Source organism: Pteropus medius, unplaced genomic scaffold (genome assembly GCF_902729225.1).
Source record: "Pteropus medius unplaced genomic scaffold, Ma_sr-lr_union100, whole genome shotgun sequence".
Classification (NCBI taxonomy): domain Eukaryota; kingdom Metazoa; phylum Chordata; class Mammalia; order Chiroptera; family Pteropodidae; genus Pteropus; species Pteropus medius.
Genome location: NW_024350924.1, coordinates 6,934,671 through 6,950,646, shown reverse-complemented (window position 1 = coordinate 6,950,646; position 15,976 = coordinate 6,934,671). Strand labels below are relative to the sequence as shown.

At 42.0% G+C, this 15,976-nt stretch overlaps 1 protein-coding gene across 2 annotated transcripts in view; it reads right to left on the bottom strand.

The window, feature by feature from the left end:
* The window catches only part of SLC22A15 (solute carrier family 22 member 15), a 58,028-nt gene extending 52,932 nt beyond the window's left edge, over positions 1–5,096 (bottom strand). The window contains exon 1 of one of the 2 annotated variants that reach the window (XM_039841293.1): positions 4,900–5,096. In XM_039841293.1, the coding sequence (XP_039697227.1) occupies positions 4,900–4,986 (87 nt within the window). In that variant the 5' untranslated portion in view covers positions 4,987–5,096. The remainder of the gene's footprint in view (positions 1–4,899) is intronic. The other variant, XM_039841294.1, reaches the window with a different exon arrangement.
* Positions 5,097–15,976: the final 10,880 nt, after the last annotated feature.

The following is a 15,976-nucleotide window of genomic DNA, read 5'->3' as shown; positions in this document are numbered from 1 at the left end:
AGCTGCTTCTGCTTTACGCCAGGGGGCGGTGTCTGTCTACAGACAACAGCTTCGTGAGGTCATACTGGGGGCGAGTGTAGCTATGGTCTCTCTGACCGAAGGTGCCCCACTCACTTAAACTGAAGGGAGAAACGCCAGGCAAAGAGTCCCCAGACTCTCATCCAAGCTCCCAGCCATTGTTGGAGGGCAGAGAGAACTAAATTTGAGAGTAGCGGCGGCATCAAACTTGCTCAAAGTAGCAGAGAACCCTGGCAGCCGGTCACCTGTTTTTGGAGTCATGACACAGAAGCTCTTACTAATGCTCTAGGTTTCTCATCGTGGCTGAGACTCTGGTGGTGGTGACCCACCTGGGGGCACGTGGGTGGGTCTCAATGACCGTAATACAATAAGGTCTTCACTAGTGTTTTCAGGGTGAACTTCCTCACTTGCTCGTGGCTGAGAGGTTAGAACCACCAGCCCATCCACCCCAGTGACACCTCGTGCAAAGGTAGTCTTCGTATGACTCTGCGGAGAGTGGGGCCCAGTGACAAGTGCAAGCAGGCAGGAGATGCTAGTTCTGACAGCTACGACAGTGTTTTACACAACGTTGAATAAAGCCCCCTGAACGACACTCTCTGCCTCGCCCTCTGAGGGTGACATGACCACAACTGCCAGCCATAACTGCTTAAAAGGCCACCAGTAATAGCAGGCAGCCATCCTCACACGGTGAGCTGGAGTATTCTCTCGTAGGTATACAGATCTTCTTCACCACATTGTTTAAACACAAAAACTCTAATAAAATAGAATTTACACACTCACCAGCACGATTAACACGTATCATCACACTGCTTCAGATTTTAGAAATATATTACAGATCCAGAGGAAATCTCCTTTGCACCCCTGCCCAGGCCCACCCCCGCCTCCCCTTCCTTCCCAAGAGGCAACCAATCTCACAATTTGGGTGTGGATCCTTCTACTCCATGTGTTTACACTTCTACATTGATTCACACACCAAGTATTATTTCATAGGTTTTTAAAATCTGTAATAAGAGTATGTGTCACATTGTCTTTATCACGCTGGCGGCTTTTTTTTTTTTTTTCATTTAACCTCATCTTTTAGAGATTCATTCCTTGTAGCTGTGTGTAGCTCTGGTTCATTCATTTTAGCTGTTATGTTCTATCAAGCTTACATAACATTTTAATTATCCGGTCCCTAATTTCTGTTATTACAAACAGTACTGTAATAAACACCCTATACATACTTCCTTATGCATATGTCTGAGATACTGTACTGAGATACTGAGACATATACCTAAGAGTCCAATGCTGGGTTTTAATTGTGCCAGACAGTGCTAAATTGTTCTCTAAATGGGGCAGTTTCTACATCTCATTTTCATCACACTTATACTGTTAGACTATTCAATGTATGCTAATCTAATAAGTGTGAAATTATATTTCATAGTCATTTTAATATGCCTGTCCCAGATGACCACTGAAGGTAAACATCTTTTCATGTGTTGACTATCACAGTTTCTGCTTCTGCAAAATACCTCTTAGGCCATTCCACTTTCTAAAACACCATGAAAAGATATTTATCGTGTGGATGATATGAATGCATTCATAGTTTTAGGATCTGAAAAATCAGGTCGAACTTATTAAGAGCTGACATAAAAATAATGCATTCCGGGACATCAGAGTACGCACCTCAAGCTGGAGGTCACAGCAGCATCACAGTTTTGCTGGTAAAACAAATGCTTCTTACAGGTTTCATGTTCCTATTGGTTAGTGGATATTTTAAATCCTGTGCAAATTATACTACAATACATGATTCATGATCCTGAGGAAAATGAAGGAGCTAGCGTCTCTGGCTTAGAACCAAGAAGTAGGGTCCATTTTCACTTATGTCTAAAGGGATTAAGAAATAAAGACTTACTTTCCAACCTTCCTCCTCCAGACAGCCTGGCAAACAAGCACACTCATATACAAAAACAAGTAGCAATGATGGAGTCAACTCTGAATTACCATAGGAAAACAGAAACAGTAATAAGGTAAACAGAATTATTCATATTTAAATACCACAAATAGCTCTTACCCAATGGAGGGCATGTACACTTGGGGAGTAAAAATTTTTCTAACTGTAAAATTGTAAATCTTATTGCTTATTCCTAAGACAATCATTTTTACATAAGGCAGTTTTTTCCCTTTAGCTTTTTGCGTATGCACACTTCGAAGCCACGTAGCACTATCATTAGGGAATCTGTATCTTATCAGGCCCAGATCTGCATCTATTCTTTATGTATCTGACAGCTGTGACCACTACAGAGACACCAAAAACTGTTTGCAGGAGTGTGAAGGACAGTCTCCTAGCCAAAGGTAACTGGATAGTGAGGTAACTTTTGAGGAGCGACAGGATGGTATCAATAATCCAAGAAACCAGGTAACCTAAGGACCTTCTGAGCTGGCTTCGTGATGTGGTTTTGCCCTCTTTGCTGGAACTTGGATGTGTCTGAAGTAAAGGGAGTTAAAACCATTTAAAAAACAGTAACAGTCTCAGAAGGAAAAAAACGCCAAAGAGTCTGTAAAGTTTTCATCTCTGTCACTCTGGTTTTGTGTTCCTCAGCTGGGGTTGGCCACTACCAGACCGCAGAGGCAGAGGTGCCTGTCTGCGGCAGGCCCACCGACAGGACGCAGCAGGCGATCTGCACCTTCCTTGGGCAATGGCAGACAAGCACTTCGGTCTTAAAAGCAAATACCAAGCTGCCTTCCATTTAAGCCAACTCTGAAAAGGGCTTCTGACTTTTTCCTCTATCGGAGGAAGCAAGCCCCACAAGAATGACCAGCATGTGTTACAACCATGTAATGGGACTCCCCAGGACTCCCACTCTGCAGGCCAGCCCCCTAGCCCAAACCTCTCCAACAACGGACTTGGTCGAGAGGTCTTTGGGGAACGCACTCTCATATCCAGGATAGCTCTGGGCGACCTTAGAACCACTTGCGTCACGTATCTCAATGGGGCAGTTGAGTTCTCACACACATGTAACAGCTGTGAAGAATTCGCTTCTTCCTGGACGTGGGCGCTGCTCTGTTGACACAGGCACAGCTACCTGCGCCTCCCCAGCCCACACCTACAAGACAAACAGTCAGTCGCTTCATTCCCACCACTGTAAGACCTGGTTTTTCTACGGCAAATATTGACCACGTGTCAGGCACAGTTCAATAACAATCATGGTCATGGGCTTAGACCTCTTTGGTACCAAATTCTAACCAGCTGGGTGAGCCATGAAGAAAAGCAAGGGAAACTTGACAGGTTCTGAACGAAGGACAGTGCCCCTTGTAGTGCCACACTCCACTCAAGACAAACTCATTCCAGGTTGGCGGACGCCTGGCTAGGCAGGTAAGACGACGCTGATACAGGAAGTATTGTACAGAGGGGTGGTGAGGAGATGGGACTGCTCAGAGGTGGATATGTTCCCAGAATTCTTGGCTAGAACAGGAAAAGAATTTCTCAAAGAAAAATATTATAAAGGAACAACAGGCATCATGGTTACAATTCTATTCTTTCTGTATTAAATGCCTGTTTGCGATTTAGCACAAATGCTTTTTCCCCTTTTAAAACGAAAACAACAAACTGAAAGTTACTTGGGAATACTGCATATTTGTGAACTGAGAACTTGTTTTGCTAGGAAAAGAAATGACTTCATCCATTAGTCCATCATTTGAACGGTTCTTCTAGCTGGTGATTAAAACCACCAAACTTTCAAACATTTTAATGAAAAAGAATCAGTAGGTCCTGATTCCTGTTGAGCAGTTCTGCCTTATGCAAGATTTAAGCAACTGGTGGACTGGTAGTTAACTCATGACCACTCTGTATTTTCCTCAGAATAACTATCATCACATGTTAATTGTAATTATTTAACTGTCTGCCTGCCTCACCCCACCCCACTGGCATGCAGGCTTCACAGGAAAGGGGCTTTGATTTGTCCATCACAGTAGCCCTGCTAAGCACATAGTAGGCACTCATTAAATATCTGTTGAATGAAGAAATAAGTAAGATGACTGACTCATGGTAAATATTAATAAAGGATTTGTGAATAAAATGTCTTTAGAATATTGGCAGAATTAATGTCAAGTGAGCCATTTAACTGGTAAAGGAGGAGTAACTACTGCCTAGCAGAGTGCATTTGCAGTGACCTTGAGAACACAGAACCCACGTTTTTAGGCTGGGCTGTGCAAGGAGTCTGAGAATTCTGTACAATGAAGAAGTGATCCCATTTTATACACATTGTAGATGGCACTATTCGGTTTACAAAAGCCCCAACCCGAGGCTGCCTCTGGGCAGAACTGACCCAGCGGGACTTAAACCAGAGAGAAATAAACCCCATGTGTCTACAGCCCCAGGACCATGAAGGCCCCTCGAGTCCAGGGAAAGGTGGTAAGTGGATACCGAGCGCTGAAGGAGGCTGCTACAGATCGGACCTTTCGTCAGAGGGTGACCAGGGTTCTCTCGGTGTTCTAGACACCAAGGTGACAGTGCCACAGGTTAGAGCAACAATTCCCTTTCATACCCCTAGGGTATTACAGGTAACAACAGAATTTTGCATGCCTTACTAACCGGCCCGCCTGCAGAAGCAACACTCCCTCCCTCCCCCGCCCCCCGCCCCCCACACACTCCTCCCACTGGAGGTGACGGGATGGGTGGGCCCCGCACAACCGCGGAAGCGGAGAGGGTCTGAGGCTGACAGGCCCACGGGTGACCTCGGCGTTCAGAGTCCCAGCCCCGCCCTCGCGCAGCATCGCGGCCGGGGACCCGCCACCCCTCCGGTGTCTGCTGAGCCTCGGCGTCCGGGCCGGGGCGTGGTGTGGGGCTGGCTGGCCGGGGTTAGGGGACGTGGGGGGCTGTCGGGGCGGCGGGGGACTCACCTGCAGCAGCACGGCCAACAGGAAGCACAAGTACATCTGGTAGATGCCCATCTCGCCCACCGCCTGGAACGCCTCCTCCACCTCCATGGCGAGGGGCGCGCTCGCCCCGCCCGGTGCCCCCACCGGGGCGCGGCCCCCCAGCCCCGGCGCCCCGCCCGGACGCCCCGCACCAGCTCGGACCGCGATCGCGGACGCGCGCGGGAGCGCGCGAGGGGCGCGCGGGAAGGGCGGGGCGGCGCGGGCCGGCGGGGTGCGGGTTCCCCGGCCTCTGCGCTTCCTGTTACAGTTCTTTCTAGAGGGATTGGTGTCTGCGCTGCTCAAAGTGAGAGGAAGAGGAAGTGGCTCGGCGTGAGGCGGCCTCTCCAGCGGAGAAACCCTGGAACGGCAGCCGCGGCTAATCAATCCATGGCCCCTGCTGGGGGGCCAGGGGGCGCGGTAGCTGTTGGGCCACCTGGAAAGCAGCCTGGTGGCGGCGTTATTTGTCCTTTTGTACAAATCAGTTTAATGCGGGAGGTGGGGAGGGGCGTTCTAGACCCTCGGAGAAGAGCGGTGTTCAACATTTCTTTCCAGTCCTTTACTGGGCTGGCTCTGTGGTCAGGTCGCAGGTAAAGTCTTGCACAACCCTGAGATCGATTTGCTTATGAAAACATGCACGAGGTGCAGAGGCAACACAGAAGAGGAAGGATTAAGCTGTGGGACAGGAGGCTAAGGCGGCCAAGGTGTTTGAAGGATAAACAGTAGTTTACCAGACCGGAAAGGTGGAGAAGGACACGGTAGAGCCCAGGTACACCTGTCTGGTGGCCTACCTTAAGTCCCTTCATTCCTCCACCTCCTTAGGCTGGTTTGAACAGCTGCATAGTATTCCATTGTCCAGGCCATCGCCTGAAATACAATATTGGACAGAGAGGCGACCAGCTAGTGTTTTATATAGGATTTTATATCTAAGAGAGTGAGATGGGCCTATAATTTTCTTTCTACTGCCCTTGTCAGGATTTGGCGGTAGATTATAATGGTTTAGTGAAATGAGTCGGAAGTGTTTGGTAAAAATCTTGAAACCATCTGGATCTGGCTTGAAATGTTTATTTTAGCTAGTTTTGCTATTGTTTTTGGAACAGATTGGTTCATCTTGTTCTTTTTAGGTTTTTTAAAACCTCGCTCTAGCTGTATTTATGCCCCACTTTTCAATCTTAATTTCGTTCATTTTTATTGTTATACTCTTATCAGTCTTGCTAAAGGTTTGTCGACGTTATTATTTTCTAAAGAACCAGTTTTTATCTTGTGATTTTTCTTTATATATTTTTTGTTTTCTATTTTATGCATTATATCACTTCTCTTCTTAACTTGCTTTTGCTACTCTGTAATTTTCTTACTAGCTACATGACTTGAAAATTCAGCTTCTTTGCTTTCAATTTTCCTTTTTAAAGACTAATTATACCTAAGGCTATGCATTTCTCTTTGTCATGTTTTGTCATGGGGTACTTTCGTTGTGTTTAGTTTTAAATGATCCATGATGTTGTAATTTCCTCTTTGGCTAATGAGCTATTCGTTAGTGCCATTTTTTTTTTTTTTTTTTTGGTTTCCAACAACCTTTGTTGTTGCTACTTTTTAACTATCTTTTTTATTGTTGATTACTAATTTAAATACTTTGCAAACAGAGATGATATTAAATCTTGGAAACTGAGTTTTCTTGTGACCTAGTATGTGGTCGTTTTACGAATGTATTGGAAATATTCTCCATTCGTTTGGGTGAAAGTTTTTCTATACATTAGATCAAGCTTGTTAACTTTATTCAAGTAGTCTGCATTACTAGATTTTTTTTCTGCTAGGTATATCAGTTTTTAATAAAGGTGTCAAAAACTTCCAAAATTATTATAATTTTTGAGTTTTTATCAAGTTCTTTTTATTTCTGTAGGTACATGAAAGAACCACTTGAATCATTCCTTTTGGCGTGATGAAAATAGCTCTTTTCTCTTTTAATGCTTTTCATCTTAATTTTTATTTTGTCTAATGTTAATATTGTTGCATCAGTTTTTTATTGTTATTATTTTCTTTGTAATCTTTTTATTTTCATCCTTTGGTTTTGTTCCAGGCATGTTTCCAGAGGGAGGATTTTTTTTTTTTTTTAAGCATTCAATACAATAGTCTCTGTCTTTTTAACAGCTGAGTTCAATTCATTTATATTTATTGTGGTATATTTGGAATGATTTCTACCATTTCATTTTGTTCCTCTCTTTACCGAAGTCTTTCTCCATCTGGCCATCTGTTGGAGTCTCACAGACATTTTTATACTGGCTTTTTCTCTTTTTGCTATTTTGGGGAGCTACAGATTGCAGCATTATTATTATTATTATTATTATTTTTGTTATTTACTTTCTCTTACATTTTTAACATTCACATAACTATGCACTGTTCTACAGTGTTTATAGATATTTAACATATCTAGCGTCTTTTCAAACTCATAGGACTCTACACAAGATTCCAAGAATGCTTTATCTGAGAAAACATAGGAGGACATAAAAATGTTAAATTCTGAAAAACTTTGTTAGGTGACTCAAGAAATGACTATTGTGGTGCCAGAACACTGATGGAAGAGAGTCATGTGAGGTGTTTTAATAAAAAAAAAAAAACTCCCATTAATAAAAATTACCCTGCACTTGGAAATAACAAGAAAGTAAGAAGAGGACTGTGATATGTTCTTCAATGTAGTAATGAAGCATCGTTTAACAGGCCCACCCTACAGAATTATTTCATTCTGTAGAAGAATTACCTGTGTTTGACTTTGCTCTTTACTATGAATTAGAGTCCAGATACTGTGTGGTTACATGTAAATTTGTAAATTTTTGTTCGGTAGAGATGCAAATGATTATGTTCAGTAGGAAAGATAATCTATAATTACTTAGCCTTTAAACCATTAACTTGTTTCGTATCTAATCTAGCAATCTTATTTTAACATTCTGGGGTTTTTTTCCTCCCCTAGAAATAAGCAGTTCCTCAAATGCTCTTAGAATCACCTTTACTATCCTACTGGTTCCCTCATCAATTAAAATAAAATCTCTGACATGTGTTCATTCTACATTTATAAGAGAGTCATATTTTTAACTTTTGAAAAATTTTCTTTGACATTATGATGTGTTGGAGTGAAAAAGTATAAATTAGTATTTTATATGGTATATAGCTAAATGAATAAATTAAGTGTTAAGTAGAATGGATTATTTCACCTTACTCTCTAAAAGTTTATGTATTTTAAGCGAACCAAATACTCTTCTATATATTCAGTATTGACTTACCTTATATTGGGACATAGATGGTAAAAGGTAATTGGTAATTGTGAGAGCAGAAAGTGCAGCCTGTGGAGTGTCAGAAATGAGGTACGATGGTTTGATAGAGGCCAGGTATGCAGTGCGAAGGAGTCTGAACTTTTTCCTACAGGTGACAGGGAATCACTGAAATATTTTAAGCTGGAGTAGTGTGATTTTTAAAAGATGATTTGGCAGCAGTGGAAAATGCGTACACCACCAGTTGAGACACTGTCACAATGGCCCAGGCAGGACCCAGTGAAGGCCTGAGGGCTTAAACCAGAACAATAATAATACGGACTGAGAAGTGAAGCCAAATTTAAGGTAAAACCTGCAAAAATTGATAGCGATTGCATTTTGCAGAGGCAAAAGAGAAATCAAGAATGGCTCTTAGTTTCTAGCTTTGATGCCTGGGAAATGGAGGAATTATTCGCTAAGAGAGTGAACACAGAAGGTGGAGTAGGTTGGCGGTGCTAGGTTGAAGCGCCTATGACCGGAATGGTGGAAAGACAGGCATCGCCCTTTTAAATGGCTGTTGCCCCTTTAAGATCCTGCCCTTCTCCCTTAACCCACCCAGGCCCAGCTGGATTTCCTTGCCCTAATTTACAGTCAGTGCCAGAGCTTCTGAGCATGTGCTGAAGGAAGAGTGGACTAATTAAAGCTCTCCTGAGGCTCAAGGTATTGCATCTGTGGCTCTCAGCAAAGAGTTCCATTTTGAGAGCATATTTTTCCTATCTGACCATTCTTTTCTCATTTTTCTTTTTCTTAAACCCTTTTCTACCATGGTTTTTCTAGTACCTATATCTTTCTTTTATAACTCAGGAGTAATAACCATCTGGGTTTTGGGGGGTTTTTTAATGATAGTAAATTAAAATAATGTTTAGAATAGGGTAGCTATCAAATACACACTTTCGGGGCTATGAGAAGAAAAAGGGTTAACTTTATCTGTTGAATTACATAAAGCTTTGAAGCAACTATACTCAATTATTATCATCTTTTTTATTATAGAAACTGCACAGCTAACCACTGTGTCGTATCTTTAGCTTCATCAGTAATTTGGTGTCCCAGAAGGCTACTGAAATTTGATGTGTGAGATAATAGACTTCATATTTGTTGTGTTGTGTCAAACCCTTGGAAATCAGTGTTGTATACCAGCCTAAATGTACCCAAAGTTAACCGTCTTTAAAAAAAAAAAATCTGAATTTTTTTTTCTGCATAAACTTTCATGTCGAGATAACCCTTTCTGATTAGTATGTCTCAGCAACATACCTTAATAAAGGAAGCCAAAGTACATATACTTCCGTCAACATTAAATTGATATTAACACAGCCAATACAACAGGAATAATCAAACCACGAAGAAGCCAGATTTTGTAGATAGATGTCTTGGAGGAAGGAGCAAGAAGACAAAGGAAGGAGAACCAAAAAAAAAAAAAAATGGACTTAGCAGTGAGATGGACATGTCTCCATCATCTGGCCACTCAAACCAACAACTATTATTCAGAAACCGCCCTTAAGTGGGTGAAAAACATACTAAAATAGATCTAAATTTAATGTGGGGAAATCGGCCATTTCTATGTCTCGAACCTTAGCAATAAAACAAAAGAATATGAATAGAAGCAGGTCTACAATTCAGAAGTTATGGAGAGGGATATGAAATATAAGGGAAATTAGCCATTAATTATGTTTGAATTTAGATAGTAGAGTCTTTTGCTGGCTAAGAGTCTGATTTTAGACATTGTCCCAAGATAATGGGACATCCACTTAATTCGACACATTCGTTCCTGAGTGCCCAACTTTAATGAAGATGTCAGTGTTGCTGTTGTTTTATATGGGAGAGTTATACAACTGGGGAACGCAGGTCGAAATGACGAATTTACTATATTCATAGGGTCGATAAATTAAGGCTGTGATTCAGTAGGGTAGATGAAAATGTGCCTTATCCAAAGACAAATGCCTCAAAGGTCCCCGGGATTAAAATCTGGTTGCTACTGGAACTGCCCAAACCACTTTAGTTGCTTGAGAATCACGCAAAGATGTGATAACCCACATACTAAGAGTCTTAACCCCAACTGGGATTTATAAATTAAAACCAGCAATTCACATTGCTTTCAGAAAATTTGGAAGTGAAAGTAGATTTCAGAGAATCAAGTCTGATACACTCAATCTACTCAGTCTCAGCAAGGAGAGGTCACCGACCCTAAACTATTCTGAAACTCTTAAGTATTAGAATTCACTCAATAAATGCTTACCTAGCAACTACCTACACTGGGTCTCGTTCTAGGTGTGAGGAATATAGCATTAAACCAGTAAAGCCTCTCCCTATGCCTGGTGGCACTTGCATTCCAGAGATGACTTCCTTCTTGAGTTCTTGACTATGGAAATTGTACACTTGTCCTGTTATCTGATCATGATATCAACCCCAAATCAAACCAGAACAGCATGAACCAAGTAGATTTGATTATAAAGGAGTGTTTACAATCCATTAAATCTCTTCAGTCTAAGGGCTCTTGTCCCTGTGTTTATCTGCCTTAAGAACAGCCAAGTCTTATCTCCTTACAGTGAAAGTCACTTAGTAGAAAGTTACATTAATGCACAAATTCACAAAGAGAATTTGCATGATTTTGAGAACCAAATTAATCTGTAATTTACTGGCATCCAGCTATTTGAGCCAAAAGATCATATTGCATTTAAAACAACATAAACTCATCTTCATCAGTTTTCATTTGCATGAGAAGAGTGTCTTATTCTCAGCCAAACAGAGCAAATCAAATCCTCCTGTCAGTTTTCTGTTCCAGCACGAGATTTTGAATATTCTCAGTTTCATTTTCTACTGTAACCGTTTTTCAGTCACAGAACCTTTTGTAAATCTAGGGAAAGTTAATGCTTTTTCTCAGGAAAATGAGGAGATGGTGCATTCTATATACACGCTTTTTGAATGCCATTTTAAAAAAATCCCTAGTCCAACCCCACATTATATATATATACACGAAGATTAAGGGACATACGGAAAGTCACTGTTAGTTGGCAGAGCAGTTCGTAAAACCAAGTTCTCAAAAGTTTGTGGTTTGGGGTTTGTTTTTTTCCTCACTGCCTGAGACCACTCTCAGGTACAGGCCCCGCCTCTGAACCATTTTTCTTACCTAGAAATACTAATAGAGAATGACATTGTCTTTGTAACACATTTGTACTCTGATTCCTTTGCAGACAGAGTAAACGTGTCCCCAGGTCTACAATTTTAAGGTTGGGGCTTTAGCTGAAGAGGGCCTTCCCTCGCTGTCTCCCAAGCCAGAAACTCTAGTTGGGCCGTACAATAACTCAGCGACACGACTGTAATCACAGACACACGCAGAAACAGTTCTCATCTGCTGTGAATGAAGCCAAAGAGTGGGACAGTGTTGTAGCTTTCCTCTGTGGGTTATTTCTTAACTCAACAGCCATTCTGCTTTTGATCTGAAACACGGCCGTGGAGCTCCCGCACCACCAGGCACACTTCTTATTGGGCTGTGAAAGCCTAGCATATGGCTAATGACAATTACACCTTACGTCTCTAACAATCCACTAAAGGCTGTTCTGTCTCTGGTTTTCTGTTCGAAGCATTATCTGCAGACAAAGAGGTAAATGGTTCTTTTGGAGGTACCTTTTAATTTCAAATGATGATGGGACAGGATGATCTTCCGTCTGGGTTGTTAATGATGTAGTCTCAGCCTGGTCTGTTAAATGCCTGTGTTCCTAACGATGTGTCACTTAGATCACAGTGTCCTGATGACCAGCCTTCCTCCCATGGTGGAGACACGCTTCTGGAAGATAAAATGGAAACCTGAGGTAGGCAAAAAAGGATGAGAAATCAGGAGCAAAATGTCCATGGCATGAAATACTTTAATACAAATGAGAATAGAGGTATTTGAATCCTTTTGTATTTATGTTTTTATCATCGCTCTTTTCAGCTGTGTGAGTATGTGAGGTGAGAATGTGCTCTATGCAAGGAGATGGCTATCTCTTAGAAACAACACGTAATGGAAAGATACTTCCTTAAAGTTAGTGGAGTTTTGCATTTGTTGGATATTAAAATACAGCTGATAACTCAACATCACTTAAGCAGAGAAGTTTTCTACTTAGTGAAGTAGCTTGCACAGGGAATAGAGGTTCTGGCGGAGAAGTTCTGTTCAAAGCTGGATGGGGCTCTTTCTTCTGGTTCTGCCAACAGCTGACCAGCTGGCACCAAATAGAAGCATGACAGCTTGGTGCACTCAACTGAGACCCATGTTTCTATTCCCCTTCATCCAGGGAATAGCTAAAAACATCATCTCTAGTTCCCTTACTGGCATGAGGCAATACAGAAATAAATGAGTTTTCAGTTAAAGATTCTAAATAAAAATATGTCCAATCATTTAGAATTTTAAAGTTTAAGCTTGGTAGTAGTGTTATAGGAACTAAAGTGATCCATGATTTAAAGCGATGTGAGCCCCACAAGTCCTCGACCGTATGAGCAAACTCGAAAAGCTGATAATGCGGGAGAGTTCAAAATTGAAAATTCAGTTTTGACACCAAAGTATGTGGGATGAATTTCTTTAGCACGACCTATGCCTCCTTGATGGGGATGCAGAGCTGGGTGAGAAGATCCAGCCCTTCACCTTTTATTTTAAATTGCTTGATTTAACCAAGACTCAATGTAACTATGATAAAGACTCTCATAAATATTTCAAATGAGCTTCTGAACTTAAAAGTTTTCCTTTTATAATTAATATTTCTCTTTTAACTTTAAGGGTACCTTAAAAAGTGACCTTAAAGTTCCCAAAGCATGATTCAAAAAAGATAACACGGCCGGCAACTATGAGAGTTTTGCCACAATAAGGCTCGGGACTTTCAGACCTTAGATTCAGATGGGCCACAGGCAGGTGGACCTGAGACACTAACTCGCTCCAGAGAACATGCAGCCTGGTCATCCTTCAGCCTTAGCCTGATGCTCTGTCTTCAGTGACTGGAAAGTCTTGTGCTTTCTACAAACAACGTCAATTCAGGGCAGAAGTGCATCTGTGAATTCTATCACAGCCATTCCTTCCTCCCTACGTCCCCAGCACCTGTCAAGGCCACTTTGAACTTTCTTTGGGATTATACATAGTATGTTCCCCAAGGCAATCTTAAAATACTTCACACAGGGAAACAAAAGTACAAATTTACATGAAACAAAATCTTTTATAGAAAAGAGGTTACAGGGCTGGTTGTAGCTTTTTTTTTGGTGGGAGGGGGAAGCTTACTGAAAAAGAACTTTTGATATGATTGCTTATATTTTCTTTTATATCTTCCACTTCTTATATTCATTTTTTTTCCCTTAAATACATGGGCATAGTTAAAGTAACTTTTGAGGTCCCTGTCTGCTAATCTGCTAATTCTGTTATCTCTTCATTTCTAGATTTATTTCTGTTGACTGATTTTTTTTTTCTCGTGGATATAAATCCCAATTTCCTGCTGCTTCTCATAGATGGTGATTTTTTATTGAACGCTAGAAATTGCGACTTTTCATCATTGCAGCACCGGATTTTGTTGTTTTGTCAGAGTGTTATACTTCGTTCCAGTAGGCAGTTAATTTATTTGTGCATCTACTTGACCTTTGAAGCTTGTTCTCAAGCTTTGCCGGAGTGGGTTAGGAGCAGCCTTTACTACAGGGCTAATTTAGTCTTCCTACACAGGCATGACTTTTTTGAGGTGCCTTGTGACTGCCCCAGGTATTCCTTGTAGACTTGTCACATTTGCTTTCTCTACACCCTGGAACTGCTCTTTCCGAGATCACCAATGACTTCTAAGTCCAGTTTCAGTTTTCGTTTCGGTGGCGGCGTGTAACATTGTTAACCATTCCCACCCTCTTGAAACTCTATGCTTGAGATTGCTGTCTCATGATATTCTCCTAGGCTTCCCTATACCTCCAGAGCTATTTTGGGATTCTTCTTCTAATCTTTAAATATTCCTCAGAGCTTCTTCTCGTTTTTCTCTACACTCTTTCTTTCTCTTTCTCTGGGGGATCTCATTCTGTCCCATAGTGTCCACTACTATCTATTTTACACTGAAAAATCCCAATGTGTGTGTGAGTGTTCTCGATCACAGACCTCTTCGAGCTTCAGACTCCCCTATTACCAACTACTTCCTTAATATCTCTTCTTGGATATTTCAAATATATTATGTTCTAAAGAGACCTCAGGATTCCAGCCCACTATCTATATCTGCTCCTCTTCCAAAGCTCCTAGCTCATTGAAAGGCATCATCCAGCTTCTTATGCAAAAAAATCTAGGAGTCATTGCTGAAGCCTCATTCCCAATGGAGATGAATCATCAAATACAATAATTTTTTTCTTTCTAAGTATCTCTGGAATCTGTTCTCAAGATCCAATGAGAAACTGCTGGTCTTGCACGCCAATCGTGGTTCTAGAGCGGAAGAGAGAGATGTGACACGTTGATGTAGCAAAGCTGAGACAGCCTCAGAGTACTGTTCACCGCCAGCGTGTTTTCGGAAGAAGCAGAACATTTTCTACATCCTTGAACGGCAGTTTCGATAGAACAAGGAAACAGTGAACCTGGGGAGGCATCGAGGTGGAATACAGGATGCAGCAGAAGCATCCTGGGTAAATCTCTGACCAAAGGACAGGTGGAGACAAAGGTTTATCAATGGATGCCAGAGCAGATACACACTCAGGGAGAACCGATTGTTCACCCTGCACCCACCTCATACAAGGTCTCAACATACTTTTCTCCCCAGATTCAGATCAATACCAAGGAAGAGATGGAGAGACCCCCAACTGACTGAAATCAAAGTTCCAACTTCCGGAAGGATCGGAGTTTGAAACTGAAATCCACTTATATAAAATAATATATTCTGCTCCTTTGCAAATAATAAAAATCATACCCAGTATATGAACTACATCATCGATAAGGACTTGATATTTAACCTCAATCATGAATAAGAACAAATGCAAAGACTAAGTAGGTTCTGAAATTAGGCCGTCTTCATCGTTACCATGCGCATCCAAGCCGCCATCATATCTTGCCTGAACGCTAGTGATCACCTCCTAAATGTTCTCGCACTTAAACTATTTACCCACAATGCCATTCTCTCCACCAAAACACGAATGACCTTTTTGAAATGCGAACTTCATCCCATCGCTTCATCCATCAACAGCTTCTCTCTGTGCTTAGAGTCCAAAATTCATTTACCGGGGCATCCGAGGCCCTGCGCTATCGAGCCCATCACCCCTCCGGTCCTCTCCCCGGTCTCATTTTCCTCTCTGTGCACTGGACTTCCCTCAGCTCCCGTAGTGTGCTGATTCCACAGAGGCCCCTGCCTGGAAGACTCCCTGTCAGCCCCTCTTCACACACACACCGACCTGGCCAACTCCTATTCATCCTCCAGTTCCCTGTTCAGGTGCCACGTCCTCCCTAAAGCCTTCTTCCCTGGGCCAGATCAGTCTGGGTCCTCTCGTGAGCCATTCTCATTTGCTCCCTGTCATTTTACCTCCTAGCCCTTTACCACTACCGTGCTCCATGAAGGCCAGGGTCTGTCCTATACTCAACACCCAGGACACACACAGTCCCCAAACAGGGCCGTCCAGCACAAAGAGGGCATGCGATAAATGCTGAATGAAGGAAAGCAGTCCGGAAAACTAATTCCCACCGAAGAGTTAACTGATAACGGTTCCAGGTGCCTCCTGGTGGCTGGAGGATATCCAGATAAAACTTCCAAACTTAAAGGAGTTTGTCTCTACTGGTAAAGCTCTAATGACTGGCATATTTC